At 33.8% G+C, this 18,577-nt stretch overlaps 1 protein-coding gene across 2 annotated transcripts in view; it reads right to left on the reverse strand.

Annotated features, from left to right (window-relative positions):
• Window positions 1-3,531: 3,531 nt before the first annotated feature.
• Window positions 3,532-18,577, reverse strand: part of LOC129272106 (receptor-type tyrosine-protein phosphatase mu-like) — a 38,747-nt gene continuing 23,701 nt past the window's right edge. Inside the window, exons 21-30 of one of the 2 annotated variants that reach the window (XR_010295026.1) lie at window positions 16,975-17,110; window positions 15,703-15,852; window positions 14,061-14,154; window positions 13,140-13,219; window positions 12,339-12,467; window positions 11,095-11,220; window positions 8,731-8,906; window positions 7,726-7,861; window positions 5,663-6,078; window positions 3,533-3,909 (exon numbers count right to left, since the gene is read on the reverse strand). Coding sequence is in view for 1 of the 2 variants with exons in the window: in XM_064106299.1 (XP_063962369.1) it covers window positions 5,929-6,078; window positions 7,726-7,861; window positions 8,731-8,906; window positions 11,095-11,220; window positions 12,339-12,467; window positions 13,140-13,219; window positions 14,061-14,154; window positions 15,703-15,852; window positions 16,975-17,110 (1,177 nt within the window). In the remaining variant the exon portion in view is untranslated. Of the gene's footprint in view, window positions 6,079-7,725; window positions 7,862-8,730; window positions 8,907-11,094; window positions 11,221-12,338; window positions 12,468-13,139; window positions 13,220-14,060; window positions 14,155-15,702; window positions 15,853-16,974; window positions 17,111-18,577 lie in introns of both variants that reach the window. The other variant, XM_064106299.1, reaches the window with a different exon arrangement.

Consider the following 18,577-nt stretch of genomic DNA (forward strand, 5'->3'; position numbering starts at 1 on the left):
CAAAATTCATTTGAATAATTTGTTCTTATATATAGTGTTTTACAAGTATTTTCAATGTAATTTATAACAACATCGTAAATTCTAGTAAATTATCTTCATCTACGATCGTTTATATATTATGAAAATTCAATTCACTAAAAATGTCTGATCTTTGTTTCATGTTCATTGACTCAAGGATGGCCATAATATAAAAAAAAACAATTATGGCACAATCAAAGCCTGGTGGGTGTTTTAAAGAGCTGTTTGTAAATTATGAATGACTTTAAAAACAATTGGTGATCCTTTCTTGTGGTAAATGATATATACACCAGATTTCATTGATGTTGATTTAGCGCCAAGACAGGATCACCAGACGTTTGTAAAGTTGCTCCTAACTTACGAACAGCTTTATGAACCACCTAACAAATACATATAAATTAACAATATAAATTTATGTCTATTTAATGACCACCATATTCTATCTACCTCCTTACAAAAATCAAAATATAACCACAAAAGGATGATTTTAAAATCGGTGTTGACATATTGGAGTTGGGCTGATTTATTTCATCAGTACAGCACCAAACTTGAAATATAAAATGAAGCCGGTCCTGGGACGTATCCCACCAGGTTTTGAGCTATCCAATTTGTGATTTCGGTCATATCTGTAGAGTGACTCACATTAGCTTCTACAGCTAGGGAAAGCAGTCTAAACTGTGCTTCCAACACCAAAACCATAACCAACTCCATACTTAAAATGTCTAAATGTAATACTAATATTTGTATAATGCACTTCAAACAATACTGATAATGATAATCTACTGTCTCAATTTGAATACTGATGAACATCTTATTAATGAATAAAGCAGTGCGTACCCTACACGATCAATTTGCGATCTGTAATAGCATTCGATATTAGCATTCCAGGGGGCCATTTCATAAAGCTGTTCGTAAGTTAAGAGCGACATTAAGAACGACTGGTGAACCTTTCTTGTGGTAAATGGTATACACAAAAATTGTCATTTGCGAGGGTTTTGCGCGTAAGAAAGGATCACCAGTCGTTCTTAAAGTCGCTCTTAACTTATGAACAGCTTTATGTAACACCCACCTGGCTTACTGATCAAAGTTCTGAATTAATGGTATGAATACTAAAATAGACATTCCAATCTCTTGTGATTATCTAGGCAGATATAAAAAAAAATCATACCCTAAACACGTTTGGCTCGTCTTAAAAAAAAGCTTTGGGGAAAAAATATATACCCTAAATATGTTTGACCCCGCGATTACTCATTGACCAGTCTTTCAAAACCACCTTTTTTTCTTGAAAAATCTGTGTTTTTGATACCCTTAACGAGTCCATGTGCGGACGGCGTCCAAAACTGAAAAAAAAACACCCCTTTAAACGCGGTTTTTTGGGGTCACGTGTGTGTACAGCAATATATTTGACAGCCCCCCCCCCCTCCCGGGCTGTCAACCTTATTTGTGAAAAAAATCCTATTCTTTATTTCATTTCAGTCCATTTTCAAGCCTAAATTTTTTTAACTTTGAAAAAAAAAATCATTCTTTACAAGTTTCAAAAGTCCTATATCTAGGGGAAAACAAATTTTAATTAGTGTCCTTTTCTCCTTAAAAATCCAACTATCTGGCAACTCTACATGATGATGACATGACTAGATTATCATCCCCCAAAATAGGTTGACTGGAATAATAAGTTTTATAACAATATATTTCTCGGTTCTCAAAATATTACATGGATTCCATGAGCTTGTATGGATAGATGTGTACACAAACTAACATGCTGAAATCATAATACCTTCACAAGCAAGTACCCGGTGTAGATAATATTTACATCATCAATAGAATTTGGTTTCATTACTCTACTTTGGTAAATTCGGTACTGCACAAATATATACTTTTGGTTTTTTTCTCATATGAAAAATATATACCCTGTGATAGATTATATAGATAAATAATACACAATATAAAATAACAATAATTAACATCAATTTACATAATAAATAAGCTTAGGTAATGATGATACTTAGCCATGTTAAATAAATTCAAATGCCCATTACAAGTATTGTCCATAAATAATGAAGTAATATCACATTAAAAGTGATTGACAGCCTATAATAAAATCAGCAGTATTCAGCCAATATTTTTATACAAATTGCATCTTACACAAATATGAATGAAGAAAAATTCTTGTTTTTCCTATACTCTGAGGATTATGATGATTTATGTATACAGGGATAGTATCAGAACAATCATTTGCAGTAGGGTTTTTCTCCTACCATTCTACCCAAATAACATAAAAGAATTTGAAATCTTGTTATGAATGTTTTTCATTTATCCTGCAAATGGAGTTTCCTGTAATATCTGGAATAACAGTAGTCTGTAAAAGTTCAGTGACCTCAAAAAGACAAACAACTTGGGAAACTTCACAGGTGTCTCTGTAGATTACAACTTACATCACTACGAGTTTTTTCACATCTACACGTACAGTTGAGATTAAAAGTTTACTTACACTTTGTCAATACCACACAAACTTGCCGGAATCATTATATCTGCCATATCTCAATCTCAATAAATATTTGTGCTTCCATAAATAGAATTGGTATAGAAAGTAAAGTTTAACAAAGTTCTTCTTTCAAAAGAACCTTAAGTAATTTGGGCATGAATTTATGTTAATCTTAACAAGTATTTCATGCAACTTTATCTCAATGTTTACTTAAATGTTAAGGCTTATATCCTTTTTTGCATGTCCATGAAATAATATCCCTCTGATATTGGGCTTTTAATAAAGGAGGTGGCTGATTAACCCTTGATGCATTTTCCTCAGCTGCTCTATAATAATATAAGATGACTATGTAATCCTATATTATTATAGAGCAGCTGAGGAAAATGCATCAATAATAATATAAGATGACTATGTAATATGCAATGAAATGCTATATTTTGTTTGAAACCAAATTGTTATTGTAGTGCAAATATTTCTGAAGACATGATAGACACAGCAATTTTGGCAAATAAATTTTTATAGGATTTGCGAGGGGAGTTTGCACACATTTGACCCCAGGGCCCGGTCTTACAAAGACTTGCGATTGATCCGATCAACCACAACTATGGAAAGCCAGCAATACCAACATCTAGAATATATGTTTGTTCAAAATGTTTTGTAGATATGATGTATATTCATATATTCATCGTTTTATTGACAACTCAGTATCCTTCTCCTTGAGTGAAAAGAGGTTATGAGCAAATTTCCTGTAGAACAAAAATTATGACACTGATGGATTTTCATATAGTGGAGGTCTTTCGTATCGATTGTAACTCTTTTTAAGACGGGACCCTGGTGCCTTCAAAAAAAAATTCAAATGAATATGATAAACATAAATAATCATGATCAAAGGTACATGTATAATATTCATACCTTAATCAATGTGAGGTAATCATTTAGGCATTAAAACGAAAATATAATGGATATGATTCTCGTAAAATATTGAACATTTGTGCTTTGATCTATGCTCAACATATGTTTTTTTTTTTTTTGGGGGGGGGGTGGTTGGTTAGGTCTGGAATGTTTTAATATCACAAATTACAATGCAAATACTGACCATGTTTGTAATTCAATACCATTTGACTCTGACACATGAAGATGCTGAATTGCTTAGCATTGTCTAATCTCATATCAAAAAGGGGTACTGAAGAAACTTGCGACAGATTGCAAGTCAAATATCCAAAAATAAATTATGTTTCACAATTACTTCAAATTTGTTACTGATCAATGGTGTCTTTTTTTTAAACCATAAGCATGAATTGATTTGCTGTTCATTAATATTTATCTATCAAAGTTGAGATATTAAAGGTAAGCTGACCACCAAACTCTGCAATCAATTACAAGTTAGTCTCTTGAAACACCCCCCCCCCCTAGGAGAGATCAGGGGAGTGTTTCATCAACATTTTCATCCGACAAGTTGTCAGATCTGACATCTTTCTCTGATGTTGATTGGCTTAGAGGTACTGTTACTATGGTAACTGTCGGATAAAATGGGACTTGTGGATAAAACTTCCAACAAGTCCTTTCATGAAACGCCCCCCTGAACCAGTCAATATTAGTCACTAAAAAATAAAGTATAGATATACATGTATCTTGGTAAGCAGCATTCACAAACTTTGAAAAAAAAAGTATTGATGATAAAGGACTTCACATTGTGTCCATGGCCGACTGTGAGTTCTGTCAAGGCTTTCAATTTTGGTGAGATTTCTTTTACATGTACATGACATGAGATAATTGATTTGGTCTATGCAAACATGAATACACAGAAATTTGGTTTCCATAGGCAACTAGAACAATATTCAAGAAAACATCAATGTTAGGCATGAAGAAAATCAATGAGTGAGCATTTTTTTTCTTAGGTGAAATGTCTTCGAAGATTTTATATGCATAACTTTTGTTCCACAATGGAAAAGTAAATATGAATGACATAAGTAAATATTATTTGACTCTTAACGGATGTGGATCTATCAAGCTCAAAGATTACAAAATACAATGGAAGAAGAAAGTCAATTTGCAGTCATAAGTAAAATGGCTTCTCAATATTTCTGATCAGACAATTGCAAAAACAGTTGTTAGTATATCAAGTCATTTGATAGCATTAAAAACATTCAATTGTGAGAATATTTTGGTAAATAAAAAAACACAATTTGAATTTGACCCTGTATAAGATGATAGGCCTGTACAACACATATATTTGTGCAATTATACAAGCTAAACGTCTAAAACTAAATGAAAGTAAGAAAACATTAATGATGGGCATGAAGACGATCAATGAGTAAGCATTTTTGTTTCTTTTTGTTTGTAAAATGATTAACTTTGTTTTCCATAATGGAAAAGTAAATATGAATAACCAAAGTAAATATTCTTTTACTCTAAATAAATGTAGGTATTTTAATCATGCTCAAAGGTTACAAAATACAATGGAAGAAAAAAAAAGTTGATTTGCAGTGACATACATTGTAGGTGAAAAAGATACTCAACAACAATCTGCAATTATTCATTGTTTGACTTCACACACTGTAAGATAATTATTGGTACATACTTGAAACTAAATTCAACAACATAAAAATGAAAAGTGGAAGAGCATCTGAAAAATTGGAATAACTCAATATTCCTGGAACGGGGGGGGGGGGGGGGGGGCGGCCACTTCCATTTACGAGTGGATACCAGGCGCGACCATGGGGTTTCGAAAAGCATCCTAAACAAGTATTTTCCATATTCTGAAAATGCACCCCTTATAAAGTATTGACATGTGAAACCATACCCTTAACAAGTGTTTGAAACAAAACGGTTCTCTTGACAAGTATTCCCTGAATTGACCCCCTAAACAAGTACAACGATATTTCAATTGTTATGTCACGGATGTCGGCTTTACCTTTACTAAAATTGGGTTTAGTACTGCCCCACCTCCCACACCTCACTCAAACCGAACTAAAAACACGTAGAGTTAGGGCGAAAAGTACATCCTTTATAAAGCATTTTAGTCTTTTTTATACCCTCGCAAAGTCAACCGTAAACATGTTGGATTCCTAGTGAAATATATACCCTTTTTCAGTATTTTAGTGTTTTTGACATTCTTATTGCATTACGTACATAAAAAAATATGTGTTTCTTGGAAGTGGCCCCCCTGGGTCCTGATCAGACAATTACAAACTAAAATGGTCATTAGCATATCAAGCAATTTGATAGCATAGAAAAAAAAACATTGAAATGTCAGAACATTTTGGAGAATATATGTGTGAAAAATTACCTTGGATTATGAACTTGTAAAAGACAATGACCCTATACAATAAATATATTTCTTCTGTGCAATCATACAAAATAAATGTCTAAAACTAAACAAAATAATATAATGATGAAAATGGGATGAGCTCTTCATTGTCCAGAGACTAGCATTCTGAAGCTAAAGATTGTATACGATGATCAACATTATCATACAAACCCTCTGGAGCGATGCGATTATCATAGTCCTTCTCCTCTGCTGGACCATACAAAGTCTGATGACGAGCAAGCAGCCGATAACATAGAAGATAGTGATCCTGTAGAAGGAATAATAAGAAGATTATATAAAATATGTTCCTGGGCACGTTTCACAAAAAAAAGTTTAGTGTGACTTAAAGGGGAATTGATCAGAGGGGGTTAACAAAGACTTTAGTCTGACTTAAAGTTGCAAGTTGGGCAATTCCATAAAATGATCACTCTCTTGTACTGTACTTCTGACCTCCAATTTTCTCCTTTCCAACTTCCCTTCACTAACTGCTTAACCCTTAAAGGACTGGGGGGCCATGATGACCCCCAGTCATCGCGCGATATTTCCGAAACGCAAAACGATAGCACCACAAAATTTATTGTCTTTTTTTGTTGTCTCGCACAACTTTTGAGACCACATTTGCGACATACGGGTATAGCATCGCGACGTCACATGACTTTTCACGAGACAATGTCATGCCAAAAATGGCTCATTTTTATACTTTATTTTTCTTTCTTAATTGGTATGCTTAATTATTTTAGGGTTTAATTTAGTTGTTAAATGGTCTCTAATAATTTCCATTGAAAAAAAAACAATGAAAGGCATAAACAAGGAAATACAAAAGAAATTCTAAAACAAAGAAATACATAAGTTAAACATTAGTTTTCGCAATTTTTATTTGTGGAAACTTTTAAATTAGATTATAAAGATGACTTCAGGAAAAAAAAAAAAATTTAAATCTGAAGTGAAATAGGGTGTTAAATATGCAAATAATGTTTTTCACGAATAAATTTGCATATTTATTCATAATGAATAAAAAGTAATTATTTTAAGAAATTTCTTTTATATTGGCTTGTAGTTTATGTGGTAAAGAATGTGCGTGCCAAATTTTGGCACGATCGCGCGAATGGCGGTTTAGATCATCAGGAGGGCCTCATGCCCCCCCCCCCCCCCCCCCAGTCCCAAATACATCTCAAATAGCCCAGTCCTTTTAGGGTTAAGCCATGATAAATAACGTAAGAGCATGACACAACTTTTAATGGTATGGCACCAAAAACATTCACAAGACCTTGTCATGCTTATCAGCTCGTACATAGCCGGAGATAATCACACCAGCTTTTCCTATAGACCCCCGAAACACACCTATAGTGAGAGAGCTCTATCTGCCACAGCACCTTTTCTTGGGATCAATTTATCATTTAATTTAAGTATTATATTATCACTTTAGAGACTTTCAGATTGAAACTGCAGTCTTTTCTTTTCAACAGTATTATTTTGCCAATACCTTACAACATACATCAACTCATAGGTGCTTGAAAATCAATGTTTCCAAATCACATTGACTTCTTGTATCAACACCAGGCCCTGTGATTCTGTGATGGGCAAGACTTGAGAAATGTCCATCTTGATTCCTTACATTTTTATTTTGGTTAATGGCCCTGATTCTGCCCTCTGGTCTGAAGCAGTGATTTAATTATGGATATCCAATTGTGTCACAAATCAACTGTACAAATCTAATTAAGCGACTCCACTGACATTTATATCATTTATAACTGCCTGGGAATAATAAATGATTAAATAAATCTCCACTGCATATTCTGACCACTTTCCGTATAATATCTCTATCACTGCCAAAATGATCAACCTTACACATGAACGCAAAACTGTCCAGTAGACAGCCAAAAAAGTTTAAAGAAATCAAATAAAAATTTCTCACCATATCGGGGACAAAGTTAGGCCTGGAGAGTCGTAGAAGCCTGAGATTTTGGAAGACATCAACAGCGCCCTCATTGGTGAGTTGTTCTAAGCAGTTCATTACGGTACAAAATACGCCTGTCTCCTCTGTTCCACTCCTGTATATTAAGATATACATGTACATTATGTGAATGAACCTGTTGACTATTGAATTCTGTAATTCACATAGGCTTTGTTGAGGGATCACCCTGTTCCAAGAGGCAATGGGTTAACCTGCTGACCACTGAATTCTGTAATTCCTATAGGCTTTGTACAGGGATCATCCGGTTCTAGTATTCAATAGGCAAGCTAAATACATGTATATTTGAACTAACATTGCTTATCTGCAAAGTTACAAAGAAAACTGTTCATTTTGCAAATATCTGGGTATTTTATTCCATAGTTTTAGAGCAGTAGACGGGAATAATTATGGACAGCCTTAAAAAGAGTTCCTGAAAATAAGATCAATCACATCAATGGACACCTAAAGGAGGACAAGAAAGTGGTCTTCCTGAGAAGATGGTCTTTATGAACAGGTACCTCTAATACATGCAGCTGGAAATCCAATACGCTGAAAATCACAAACACACATACATACATGTGGGCGTGTGTATTGCTTGTGAAAAAGACCAAGGTCAGTTTTATAAAGCTGTTCGTAAGTTAAGAGCGACTTTAAGAATTACTGGTGAACCTTTCTCACGCGCTTAACCATCGACAATGCATATACCATTTAACACAAGAAAGGATCACCAGTCGTTCTTGACTTAGGAATAGCTCTATGAAACACCAGTACTATACAAAATACCATGATTGCTTTTCTCATCAATTACCGAGCAATTACTCACTGAGTACTGGAACCATTTGGCACACAAACACTAGATAGTCATCATGTTAGATTCTAATGCAATTCGTTTTGTGATTGATTTAATGCACTGTACCTGGATTTTTATCTTCCGTCCGCCGTCAGTAATAATCAGCCCATACTTACATGCAATGGACTAGAATAGGTGGTCCATCTCCCTTCCTCTGGCTTTCACATCTATGCAAATATTCCATGAGTTGAAGGACTGAATCCATACACTGATCAACCTCGACCTGGCTACCGTCGGACTTGACCCAACTAGGCCATGTCTGGACCTCAAACTGACGGATCTCATGTACCTCCTACAAGGATGATAATTAATAATCATTAAAGGGGCTTAACCTTGATATTTTTGCGGAACTATTCAACTTAATAACCAATCACCTGTTGTTGTGTATGATACTTGACTCACAAATAGAAACAATGATGGAAGTTTGTTATGAACTGCACAGTATTGAAGAAAAGGTGATTTCCATTGTGCATTTGATGTTTGTGGGTAGGATTTAAAGGGGAATCCAGCCTTGGTCATAAAATGTTGTGTTGGAAAAGAGAAAAATAAAATAAAACAGAATGGTGAACGTTTGAAAGAAATCGGACAGTCAATAAGGAAGGCTGCTTTAAAATTGAGATCACTAAGATTATGTAGATTTCAAATTGGCAACTGGGTAAGTAAATTATGACAAGGGGCAAGGACAACTTGCCCATAGGCCATGTACTTAATTATCAGGGTTTTGTGGTTTTCTTCTATACATTCCCCTAGGGCAGTAATCTAAATATAACTCAAGTAGTATATTGTTTCATGTCCTCATGAAAGAAAAATATAATTTGAATTTTTTTTTTGAAAAAATGACATTTTTCATCCATTTAATGTACATGGGAGAGTAAATGTAGTCCTTGCCTTACATCACTATGACATCACATATGCAACCAATTTGAAGTCTCCAAAGGTATAGTGATTACCAATGTTAACAACTTTTATAAATTCATAACTTTCTTATCGTTTGTCCGATATTGTTCAAACTTTCTTTTTCCTCTAAAAATAAGTTTTATTTGGGTTGGATTCCCCTTTAACCCTTATTAAACTGGGGGGGTCAATTTGACCCCCCCTCAACAAATTTCGTCACTACGCCGTCGCGCCAATTTTTTTACCGCACCGCTCACTGACTTTTTACTTTCAAGTCTTGCGCATCTTTTGAGACCAAATTTGCGACGCCCGGGTACGTGGTTCCGAAATAACGCAACATTTTGTAAGTGCATGTCAGACCCGAAATTGCTCAAAAACGTGATTCCGTGTACAAAGTCAATGCAAATTGTGTTTTTCAACCAAAAATCATAAATGTATGATTATTTTCACTTTTGTTAGTTTTAATGGATTTATTTTATGCTATTTATGATCGCAAAAGGTTCCCTGACAAAGTTCATCGGAAAAAATAATAAAAACAAAGGTTTGAAAAAACAAAGAAATACATAAGAATTTAAAAAACAATAAAATACATAAGAAATTAATCATATTTTTGCAATTTTTTTGTAAATATTTGTTAGAAATGTAATAATTGATACTCCCACCAAAAATTAGCATTCTTCTAGCTATATAAATTGAGTTAAAGGTAAAAACATACACAAAAAACAAATTTAGGGCATTTCACACGCTTATTTGCATAATTAATTTATAAAAAAATATAAAAAATTAATATTTTGAAAATTTCTCTATACAGTCTTGTAGTTTACATACGGCTCTACGCGTGTGCAAATTTTCGCGGCGATCGCGCAATCAGCGGCCGAGATCTGAGGGGGGGTCAAATTGACCCCCCCCCAGTATATACTGGTCCGAAATAGCCCAGTTAAGATAGGGTTAAGTAGAAAATGTTTCATTTAAGAGAGTGAGAGATGCACGTACATATGCCAATGGAGGAGACAACCAGATATGATAGAAATACAATAAATTTAAGCAAAAAAATCAACCACAGAAAATCATCAACACAGGTGGGAGAGTGTATAAGTATTCCTTGGGAAAAGACCTGACACTTACACGTAGCTTGTATTCCATGGTCATTTTGTCAGTTTCTCATCAATTCCAAAGGAATCACTCGGCACTTATTTTTTCATTCAAACAAAAAAACTGGCTGGTCATTCTAATGGATTCTACTCAAACTCATGTTTAGATCATTACCACACCTGGCATTTATGTTAAGAACATTGGGGACATGGTACTTGCTCCTAACATGTCTTTGACAATGGGAAACGATTGTGTAATGGCTTAAAATTATTATGATGTGCTGACAATGTACGAACTGTAATGTTATGTTTTCTTTCTCTGAAATTTGAACAGAAAGCCTCAGATTATATTCACTAAATTCACATTTTCCGTACTTGGTGTTCCAGAAGTTGCATTAACTCTTTTCATTTTTCATTGTCAATTGCTTTGTACTTTGTCATGTTTACATTTGCAAATAAATAATAGTGATTAATGATATTGAAAGATTAACTGACCTCTTTGAACTGGAGTTCTAGCGTCCGAACTTTGACCCTGTTCATATTCTCTGACCCCTTGTGACCCACCGTAAAGGGGCCGAAGGTCACACTTCTAGTGTTGACAGGCCAGTATATACTGCATGACTTAATAAGTGGAAATCAGACATGAAAAAAATATGACAAAATTATGACAGAATTCTCTGGATTTCAAATAAATAGGTTCCTGATACTGTATATAATTGGAGGGCCCTATTTTTAGGATAACTCAGAAAAATTTCTATTCGAAAGTTATAACATAAAAGGCAGCATTCTATAGTCTAGAACAAGTTCTATATAGGAATTAGGAGACTGATTGCAGACAATATGAGGTTGTCATTGTTGTCATTAATGCAAAATGACAGCCAACAGATTTTTTATCTCAAAAACTATACAATATTGCCCTTAGCAAAATTCCTGCTAAGAGTTTTTTACCTTGCAATCACCCAATTTCTGCATAGAGATAATGGATATTCATGAAATCACTTTATTAACACTATTAGTCAAATCTTACAACTTTCCTTGATATTGATTGGCTCAGAAGATAAGATGTCTGTTTACTAAGATAAATATAAATGTTTTTGTAAACCATCCTAATATATTTTTATGACATGAAATTTCTATAACCCAACACAAACAAATCTAGATGCAATATTTTTGTTCTCTAACACAACATCAACGGACATCCCAAAATACTGTTGCCTCTCAGGTTTACAAGTTACAATGAAAAAAATGTAGGAAGAAGTTCTGGTACGCTCACATGCATATATTTTTTGTCTTGATTATTGAAAAAAAATTGCTGCCTATAATATTCATGAAATAGGACAAAAATAAGATTCAATATCAAACAAACTCCTAACTGAGGGTTCCCACAAAAATTTGAAATCAGAATTCCATGACTTTTTCATGACTAGATTGCTGCTTTCCATGACTTCCCGTGACGTCCTGGGAGTTATGTAAAATTTGGGATGTCACAAAACAGGGAAGAATGGAAATCATGAACACCAATTATGATCACAGAGTATGAGAGTTGCGAGACACGACAAACTGGAAAGCTGCCATAGCCAAGAGGTAAATGCAATTCCATGACTTTTCACAAATATTCTAAATTCCCCGACTTCTCCCTGACTTTCCATGACCACAAATTTTTCCAGGATTTTCCTTGACTGTGGGAACCCTGTAACTCCTACATCTACAAGTGATAATAATGAAACTATTAAACTAACCTTGTCAGTGAGTTGATTGAGCATAACAATGGTTGATATATGGTAGTCATGGATTAATCTCCAAAAGTCTACCACAGTATTATTAAGAGGCATCTGAGTTGCAATGAATCCATTCTTCTTGGAGTAACCCTAATGGAGATCACACAAATGGGAAATTTCAAGAGGATATGAAATTGAAATAGAATTCAGCATTTCCTATCACTCCTATTATTTCATTTCATTTACGTTTTTTATAAGAACACATATTTAATTTATTCAATGCAGGATAAAAGACCAAATCTAAATCTTCAAAGCTCAAGAGTTTTGGCGGGGATTGAACTCCATATTTTTATGTGACTAATTCAGGCTCCTTCGACCACTCAGCCAAGGCATCCCCACATTTATATCATGTTCACTGTCTAAAAGCCACTGCATGTAGAGTTTCTTTTAAATATAAATCACATCAATCTTAATTTTTTTTAAAAGAAAGGTTTGCCAACCATAATATCCATGAATTTGGACAATAAGATATTATCATCCAATAATAATAATAACGCAGTTCTTGTATAGAGCATATCACATTATGTCATAACGTCCCCATGCGCTTCCAAAGGACTTGGATGTTATTATCATCCAAATAAGAAAAAAAAGAGTAAATTCACACACAAAAAGGAAACAGATAAATTTCTTACATACATGTATCTAAGGATAGAGACCTAAATTATATAATTGCCAATTATTGAAACAAAAGCTGATTTATTCAAACCTAAGAAATGTACAAACATTTCTTAAAAGAATAATAAAAAGTTCAAAAAATCTTACAGACATAAAGCTGGCATTGATGTAGTTATTAGAACCTGCCTGGTCTACAGGGGTCATCAAATATGGTCGACATCTGTCCTCTATAGAAAAAAAAAAATTTATAACAAAATCAGTCAGGGGTGTCATTTTTAATGACGAGGTACAACACAAAAATATATGTTATTATCACTTATCATCATCACCATCATGATAAATAGAAAAAGATAGAAAGATATACGTTACTAGGCTCATATCTTTTGCCTCATTTCATAGAATTGTTTACAAATTTATGCACAACTTTAATAAACAACTGGAATACTGTAACCAAAATACTGACGACCATGTTGGCTACAGTTTTCTTCTGGCTTTTGCGAATGCAGTGTCACACTTTGTAGTCACAGCAAAATTATTTTGAAAATGTATTTTATTTGGAATTTTATATTACAATTATTCATAAAAAGTTGATCATAATATTGAAAACAATTAAATAAGAAATATCTCCTGTTATAAAAATGGAAAGAAAGAAATTTGTACTAGCAAAATCTTTATTAAAACAAATAGACCTACATGTACTATTATTCAACCTAATGTTAAGCCTAAAGAAATTAGATCTTCAATTTGTCAAAAAAACATTATTAATTTAGCATTAATTTGTAAACACTTTCCAATCTTTGAACATATTTAACTACATGTGCATTTTTGTCAGAGATCAAAGCCAGCATCGAGGAAATATGCAAACTAAAGATAAAGAAATATGAACAAAACCGAAATGCGTCTGTTGTATTTTTTTTCATATATAATACACACAAAAATCAATTAAATAAAGAAATAAATAAGTGAACTCATCAATTTATCAATAAAGAAATAAATAGATCCGATTTATTAATTAGCAAGTTAATAAATTACTCTCACACTGCAAGTACTGATATACAAGAATCTTACCAGGTAGTACATGTGCATATCTGTTTTTAGCCACATTCTCAGGACTGCTTCCAAATGAGCTGAGATTCACATTGGATGATACTATGTCTAATATCTAAAATAAATACATATAAATGATTAAACAGAAAAGTCCAATTCAGCCTCAAGTTTAATAATCTTAATGAAAGCTGAAAAAATGATAGAAACATTATTGAAAGCTGGGAAATTTTTTTATCAAGCTGCTGGAAACTGAGTACGTATATATGCCAGCTGAAGTCTATGGAAAACATGTTATAATGAAATCACTCAGTGAACAACAGGTTAAAGGCAATCCATCAATCAAATCTACTTCATGAATTGTAAAAATCAATTTTATAGTCTCAACAAATCTACCTTCAATCCGTTACCTCCTGGGGGCCGTTTCATAAAGCTGTTCGTAAAGTTAAGAGCGACTTTAGGAACGACTGGTGATCCTTTCTTATGCGCTAAACCTTCGCCAATGAATATACATGTACCACTTACCACAAGAAAGGATCACCAGTCGTTCTTAAAGTCGCTCTTAACTTACGAACAGCTTTAAGAAACACCCACTTAGACTAAGGTGATCCCTGTACAGTAAAAAAATGCCTATGGGAATTACAGAAGACCTACATGTACAGTATGTAGGCTGATGCAACATGTGATTCCGTTTGGAGTAATGACTCACTTCAATGCACCTCACAAAAGGCATTAATTCCCATAAACTGTGCAAAGAAAGAAATCACCAAATTAAAAGTATTTGCATACATGTAGAGTTGAGGCAAAAAGTTTATATACATCCATGGAATTCAGTGAAATTTGTTCAAACATCGTAAAGTTTACTATATCTTCAGAAATATAGATACTACCATGACAAATTTGGTATCAAATGAAATAGTGTATTAAGTTCTTTCACATGATTCGGATGCCATTGGGATTAAAGTATATTTCAGGTGGACTTTTCTTTGAAGAAAAAAGTAATATTCGTGCCCAATGTATTCTATTGTTTATATTTTCAAACATTGTTTCATAGATATATATAAATGTCAAATCTATGATTTATATTACATTTTCTATCATTATATGTCACCACTGAACAAAAAGTGTAGTCTAAAATTTGTGTGTTGAGAAGTAACTAGCACAAATATGAAATGTTTTTGTCAAGTTTTTATTTTTAATTTGTCTAACATATGAAGATTTTGGGGGAAAAATGACACCTAAATATTTTTCAGCTCCTGATGACAATTAAAGCAATGTGATGAAGGGGCATGACATACTCATTTCTTTGATATCAAATTAGTCATGATAGCACAAATATTTTATAAGATACAGTAAATTTTATGATATTTGGCAAGTGTCAACTTTTCTTTGAATTTCCTTGGTGCATGTAAACTTCTGGCCTCAACTGTACATGTTCAAGATGTACATGTAGGGTGTATCCTACTTCAAGTAAGTACATATTTTTTCATAACACACTGATACCCTTTCCCCATCAGGGAAGCATACAGGCCAGCAAAACCTACGAGCCAGATTAAGCAGTCAGCTTCAATCTTAACCTGGTGGCAACTGAATTATCTTATTCCCATAGACTTTGTAAAGGGACCACACAGTTCCAGCAGCAAGCAGGTTAATGGGTATTGCTTACCTCATATTCTTGTTGTAATGGTGACTTGTCTGTGTGTGGGTTTGGCCACTGTATTTGCTCTACCTGCTCAGTGATATCTTCTTCAAGCATCAAGGTATCCCCACACAGTAGTCCCTCTAACACAGCCTCGTGTACAAAAGCATATTGCTCCTGTAGAGAAATACAGAATACATTCAATTCCAATTTCAAAATCATTTTCAATTTCAATTTTAATTTCAATTTCATATTCAAATTCCAATTGTTGCGCTACATTCACACTCACATTAAAATTCAAACAACTATTCTGCATGTACCATATTGAAAAAAAAAATTGAACAAAACTTTTTTTTAGCCCAACCGAATATTACACTTATTGATTGTTGTTCCAAATCATCAATGGAGCAAATGGGTTTAGACTTTACATTTAATGATTATCGGACAGAGTGGAAATAAGAACATTAGGGTACTAGACATGGTATAAGGCAAAAAATTGTATTTGGCAAAATGACAATGGACGAGGTGGATAATAGACCAAAGCTTATTTGGACCAAATTGATGTTGACCACATGGTCACTGGAAGAAAATGTGTTTGAACAAAACAATTATAGACTAAGGGGTTATAGCCAGTCTGTCATATAATTTAAGATTAAACTAAAATCTTACCTACATGTATATAATCTTACTATCAATGATTTGAGTATAAAATTTCTGTGTTTCTTTGTTATTTTGTTTGCCCCCGCTTCACCTGTGCACCTTGAGCATCTCTCATGAGGTGGCCATGGCGTCTAATAAATTGCATTTATTATCAATATCATTAAATTATTGGAAGGAATGGTCAATGGACAAACTGATAAGTGAACCATATGGTCTGGACAAATGGATGACATAGACCAAATGATGTTTATAGACGTTGAGGACATTAGGCTGGATGACATTGGACCACTCTTCAATTTACTAGGAATACAATAGAAATCTATATCATGGTCAACACGTCACAGCCCCCTTCCCTCCCCCCCAAAAAAAAAAATAGTGAGAGAGAGAGAGGAAGAGAGAAAAGAAATAAAAAAAAGGAATAGGCAAGACAGTGGATATAAACCAGAGCCCCATGGCAGAAAGAATTAAGTTAACATGCATCTCTGAGCGCAAGTCGTAAATGGGTGAGTATGAGTGGTTCAAAACCAAGTTGAGCTTCATTTCTGGAGTTGTGTTTGATTACAACTCATTCTGCAAAGGGACCCCAAACCATGTAGAATGTAATGGCATAAAAATAATAAACTTTAAAATTGAACTCACCGGAGTTTGAACCATTTGGGGTCTGTTGTTCCTCATTGAGTTGATGAAACTAAAGATATCAATTTGATCATGCTTCTGAACTTCCTGTAAGATACTATCTACAGCGATGATGACACCTGTTCTCCCAGCACCAGCACTGTTACAAAAGAAAAAAATACATATGGAAGACACCATACAGCATATTCCTCAGATAATGTTTCTGATTTATGTTCCTGTCTAAATGAAGATTTGGCACGGATTTCAGACTGGATGAAATGTAATGAATTATTACTGAACCCTAAAAAATGTGAATTTATCATATTTGGATCAAGGCGTAAATTATTACCATTTGCAATGCACAAGTTCAAATTGACGGTGAAAAAATCAAAGAGTGGAAGAGTGCAAATACCTTGGCGTTATACTCAGTGCACCGCTCAACTGGAATGCACATGTTAAATTTGTTAAGACGAAAGCGACAAAAACCCTGTATTGTTTGAAACGGCTCAGGCCGTACATCAGTCTGAATACTGCTATAATGCTTTACAAATCACTCTTTCAACCACACTTTGATTACTGCTCTATAGTATGGTTCAATGCAGGGAAAGTTTTACTTAAAGAATTGAGTGTTCTTCAAAATCGAGCACTGCGTATGGTCTTAAGAGTTGATTATAGATATAGTACCAACCTGTTGTATTCTACTCTGAACATTGACAAGTTAGAATTGCGATGGAAAAAACAGGCAGTTTCCTTTATATTTAAATTACTTCATGGACAACTTCCATCTTTCTTGTGCTCCAAAATAAGTATCAAGAAAAGTAATTATTCTCTTCGAAATTACCAGTGTAGGATTAATCTCGAAAAACCAAAAACAAATTTCCTAAGGGACGGCGGTCTCTATATAGGTATTCAATTATTTAATTCCTTACCAAGTAATACCAGTCAATTGGATCAGTTCTCTTTATTTATGAAATCAGTTAATTCCATCGACTTCTAACTCATCTGCCGGGGGGGGGGGGGGGGGGCTAGAGAATTTCTACAATTTCTCTTCGCACTGCGGTTTTATCTAGTTTTAATTATTATTGTTTTTCATTTTAATTATGTATGTTTTATTTTATGTGTTACTGTAATATTTTTGAATATTTTCGTATTGTCTCACTTTTACATGTTTTTAATGTTCACGGACTTGCTGAAAAGCAGTCTGTTATGACTGAATGTACATGTAAGTTTTACCGTGATTAAATAAATACAATACAATACAATATATGTTCCAGTTTGGCAATAAAGTTGATCAAGTTTCTAATAGAAACAGTTTCATGAAAATTTCTAACACTGGAAACTTGTCATTATCTGATATTACCTAATGAAAAGTTTCAGACAATAGCACTTCTCGGCCAGTCAAAATCAGGGAAAGATATCTAAGGAGAATTTCATGAAAGAACTTGTCAGACATTTTATCCAACAAGTCCTGCTTTATCTGACAGTTACCATAGTAACAGTGCTTCTCAGCCAATCAAAATCAAAGAAAGCTGTCAGATCCTACAACTTGTCAGACAAAGAATGTTGATGAAACACTACCCTGATCTCACAGCTTGTCAAACAATAAATGATGATGACAAATGGCTGT

Source organism: Lytechinus pictus, chromosome 11 (genome assembly GCF_037042905.1).
Source record: "Lytechinus pictus isolate F3 Inbred chromosome 11, Lp3.0, whole genome shotgun sequence".
Lineage (NCBI taxonomy): Eukaryota > Metazoa > Echinodermata > Echinoidea > Temnopleuroida > Toxopneustidae > Lytechinus > Lytechinus pictus.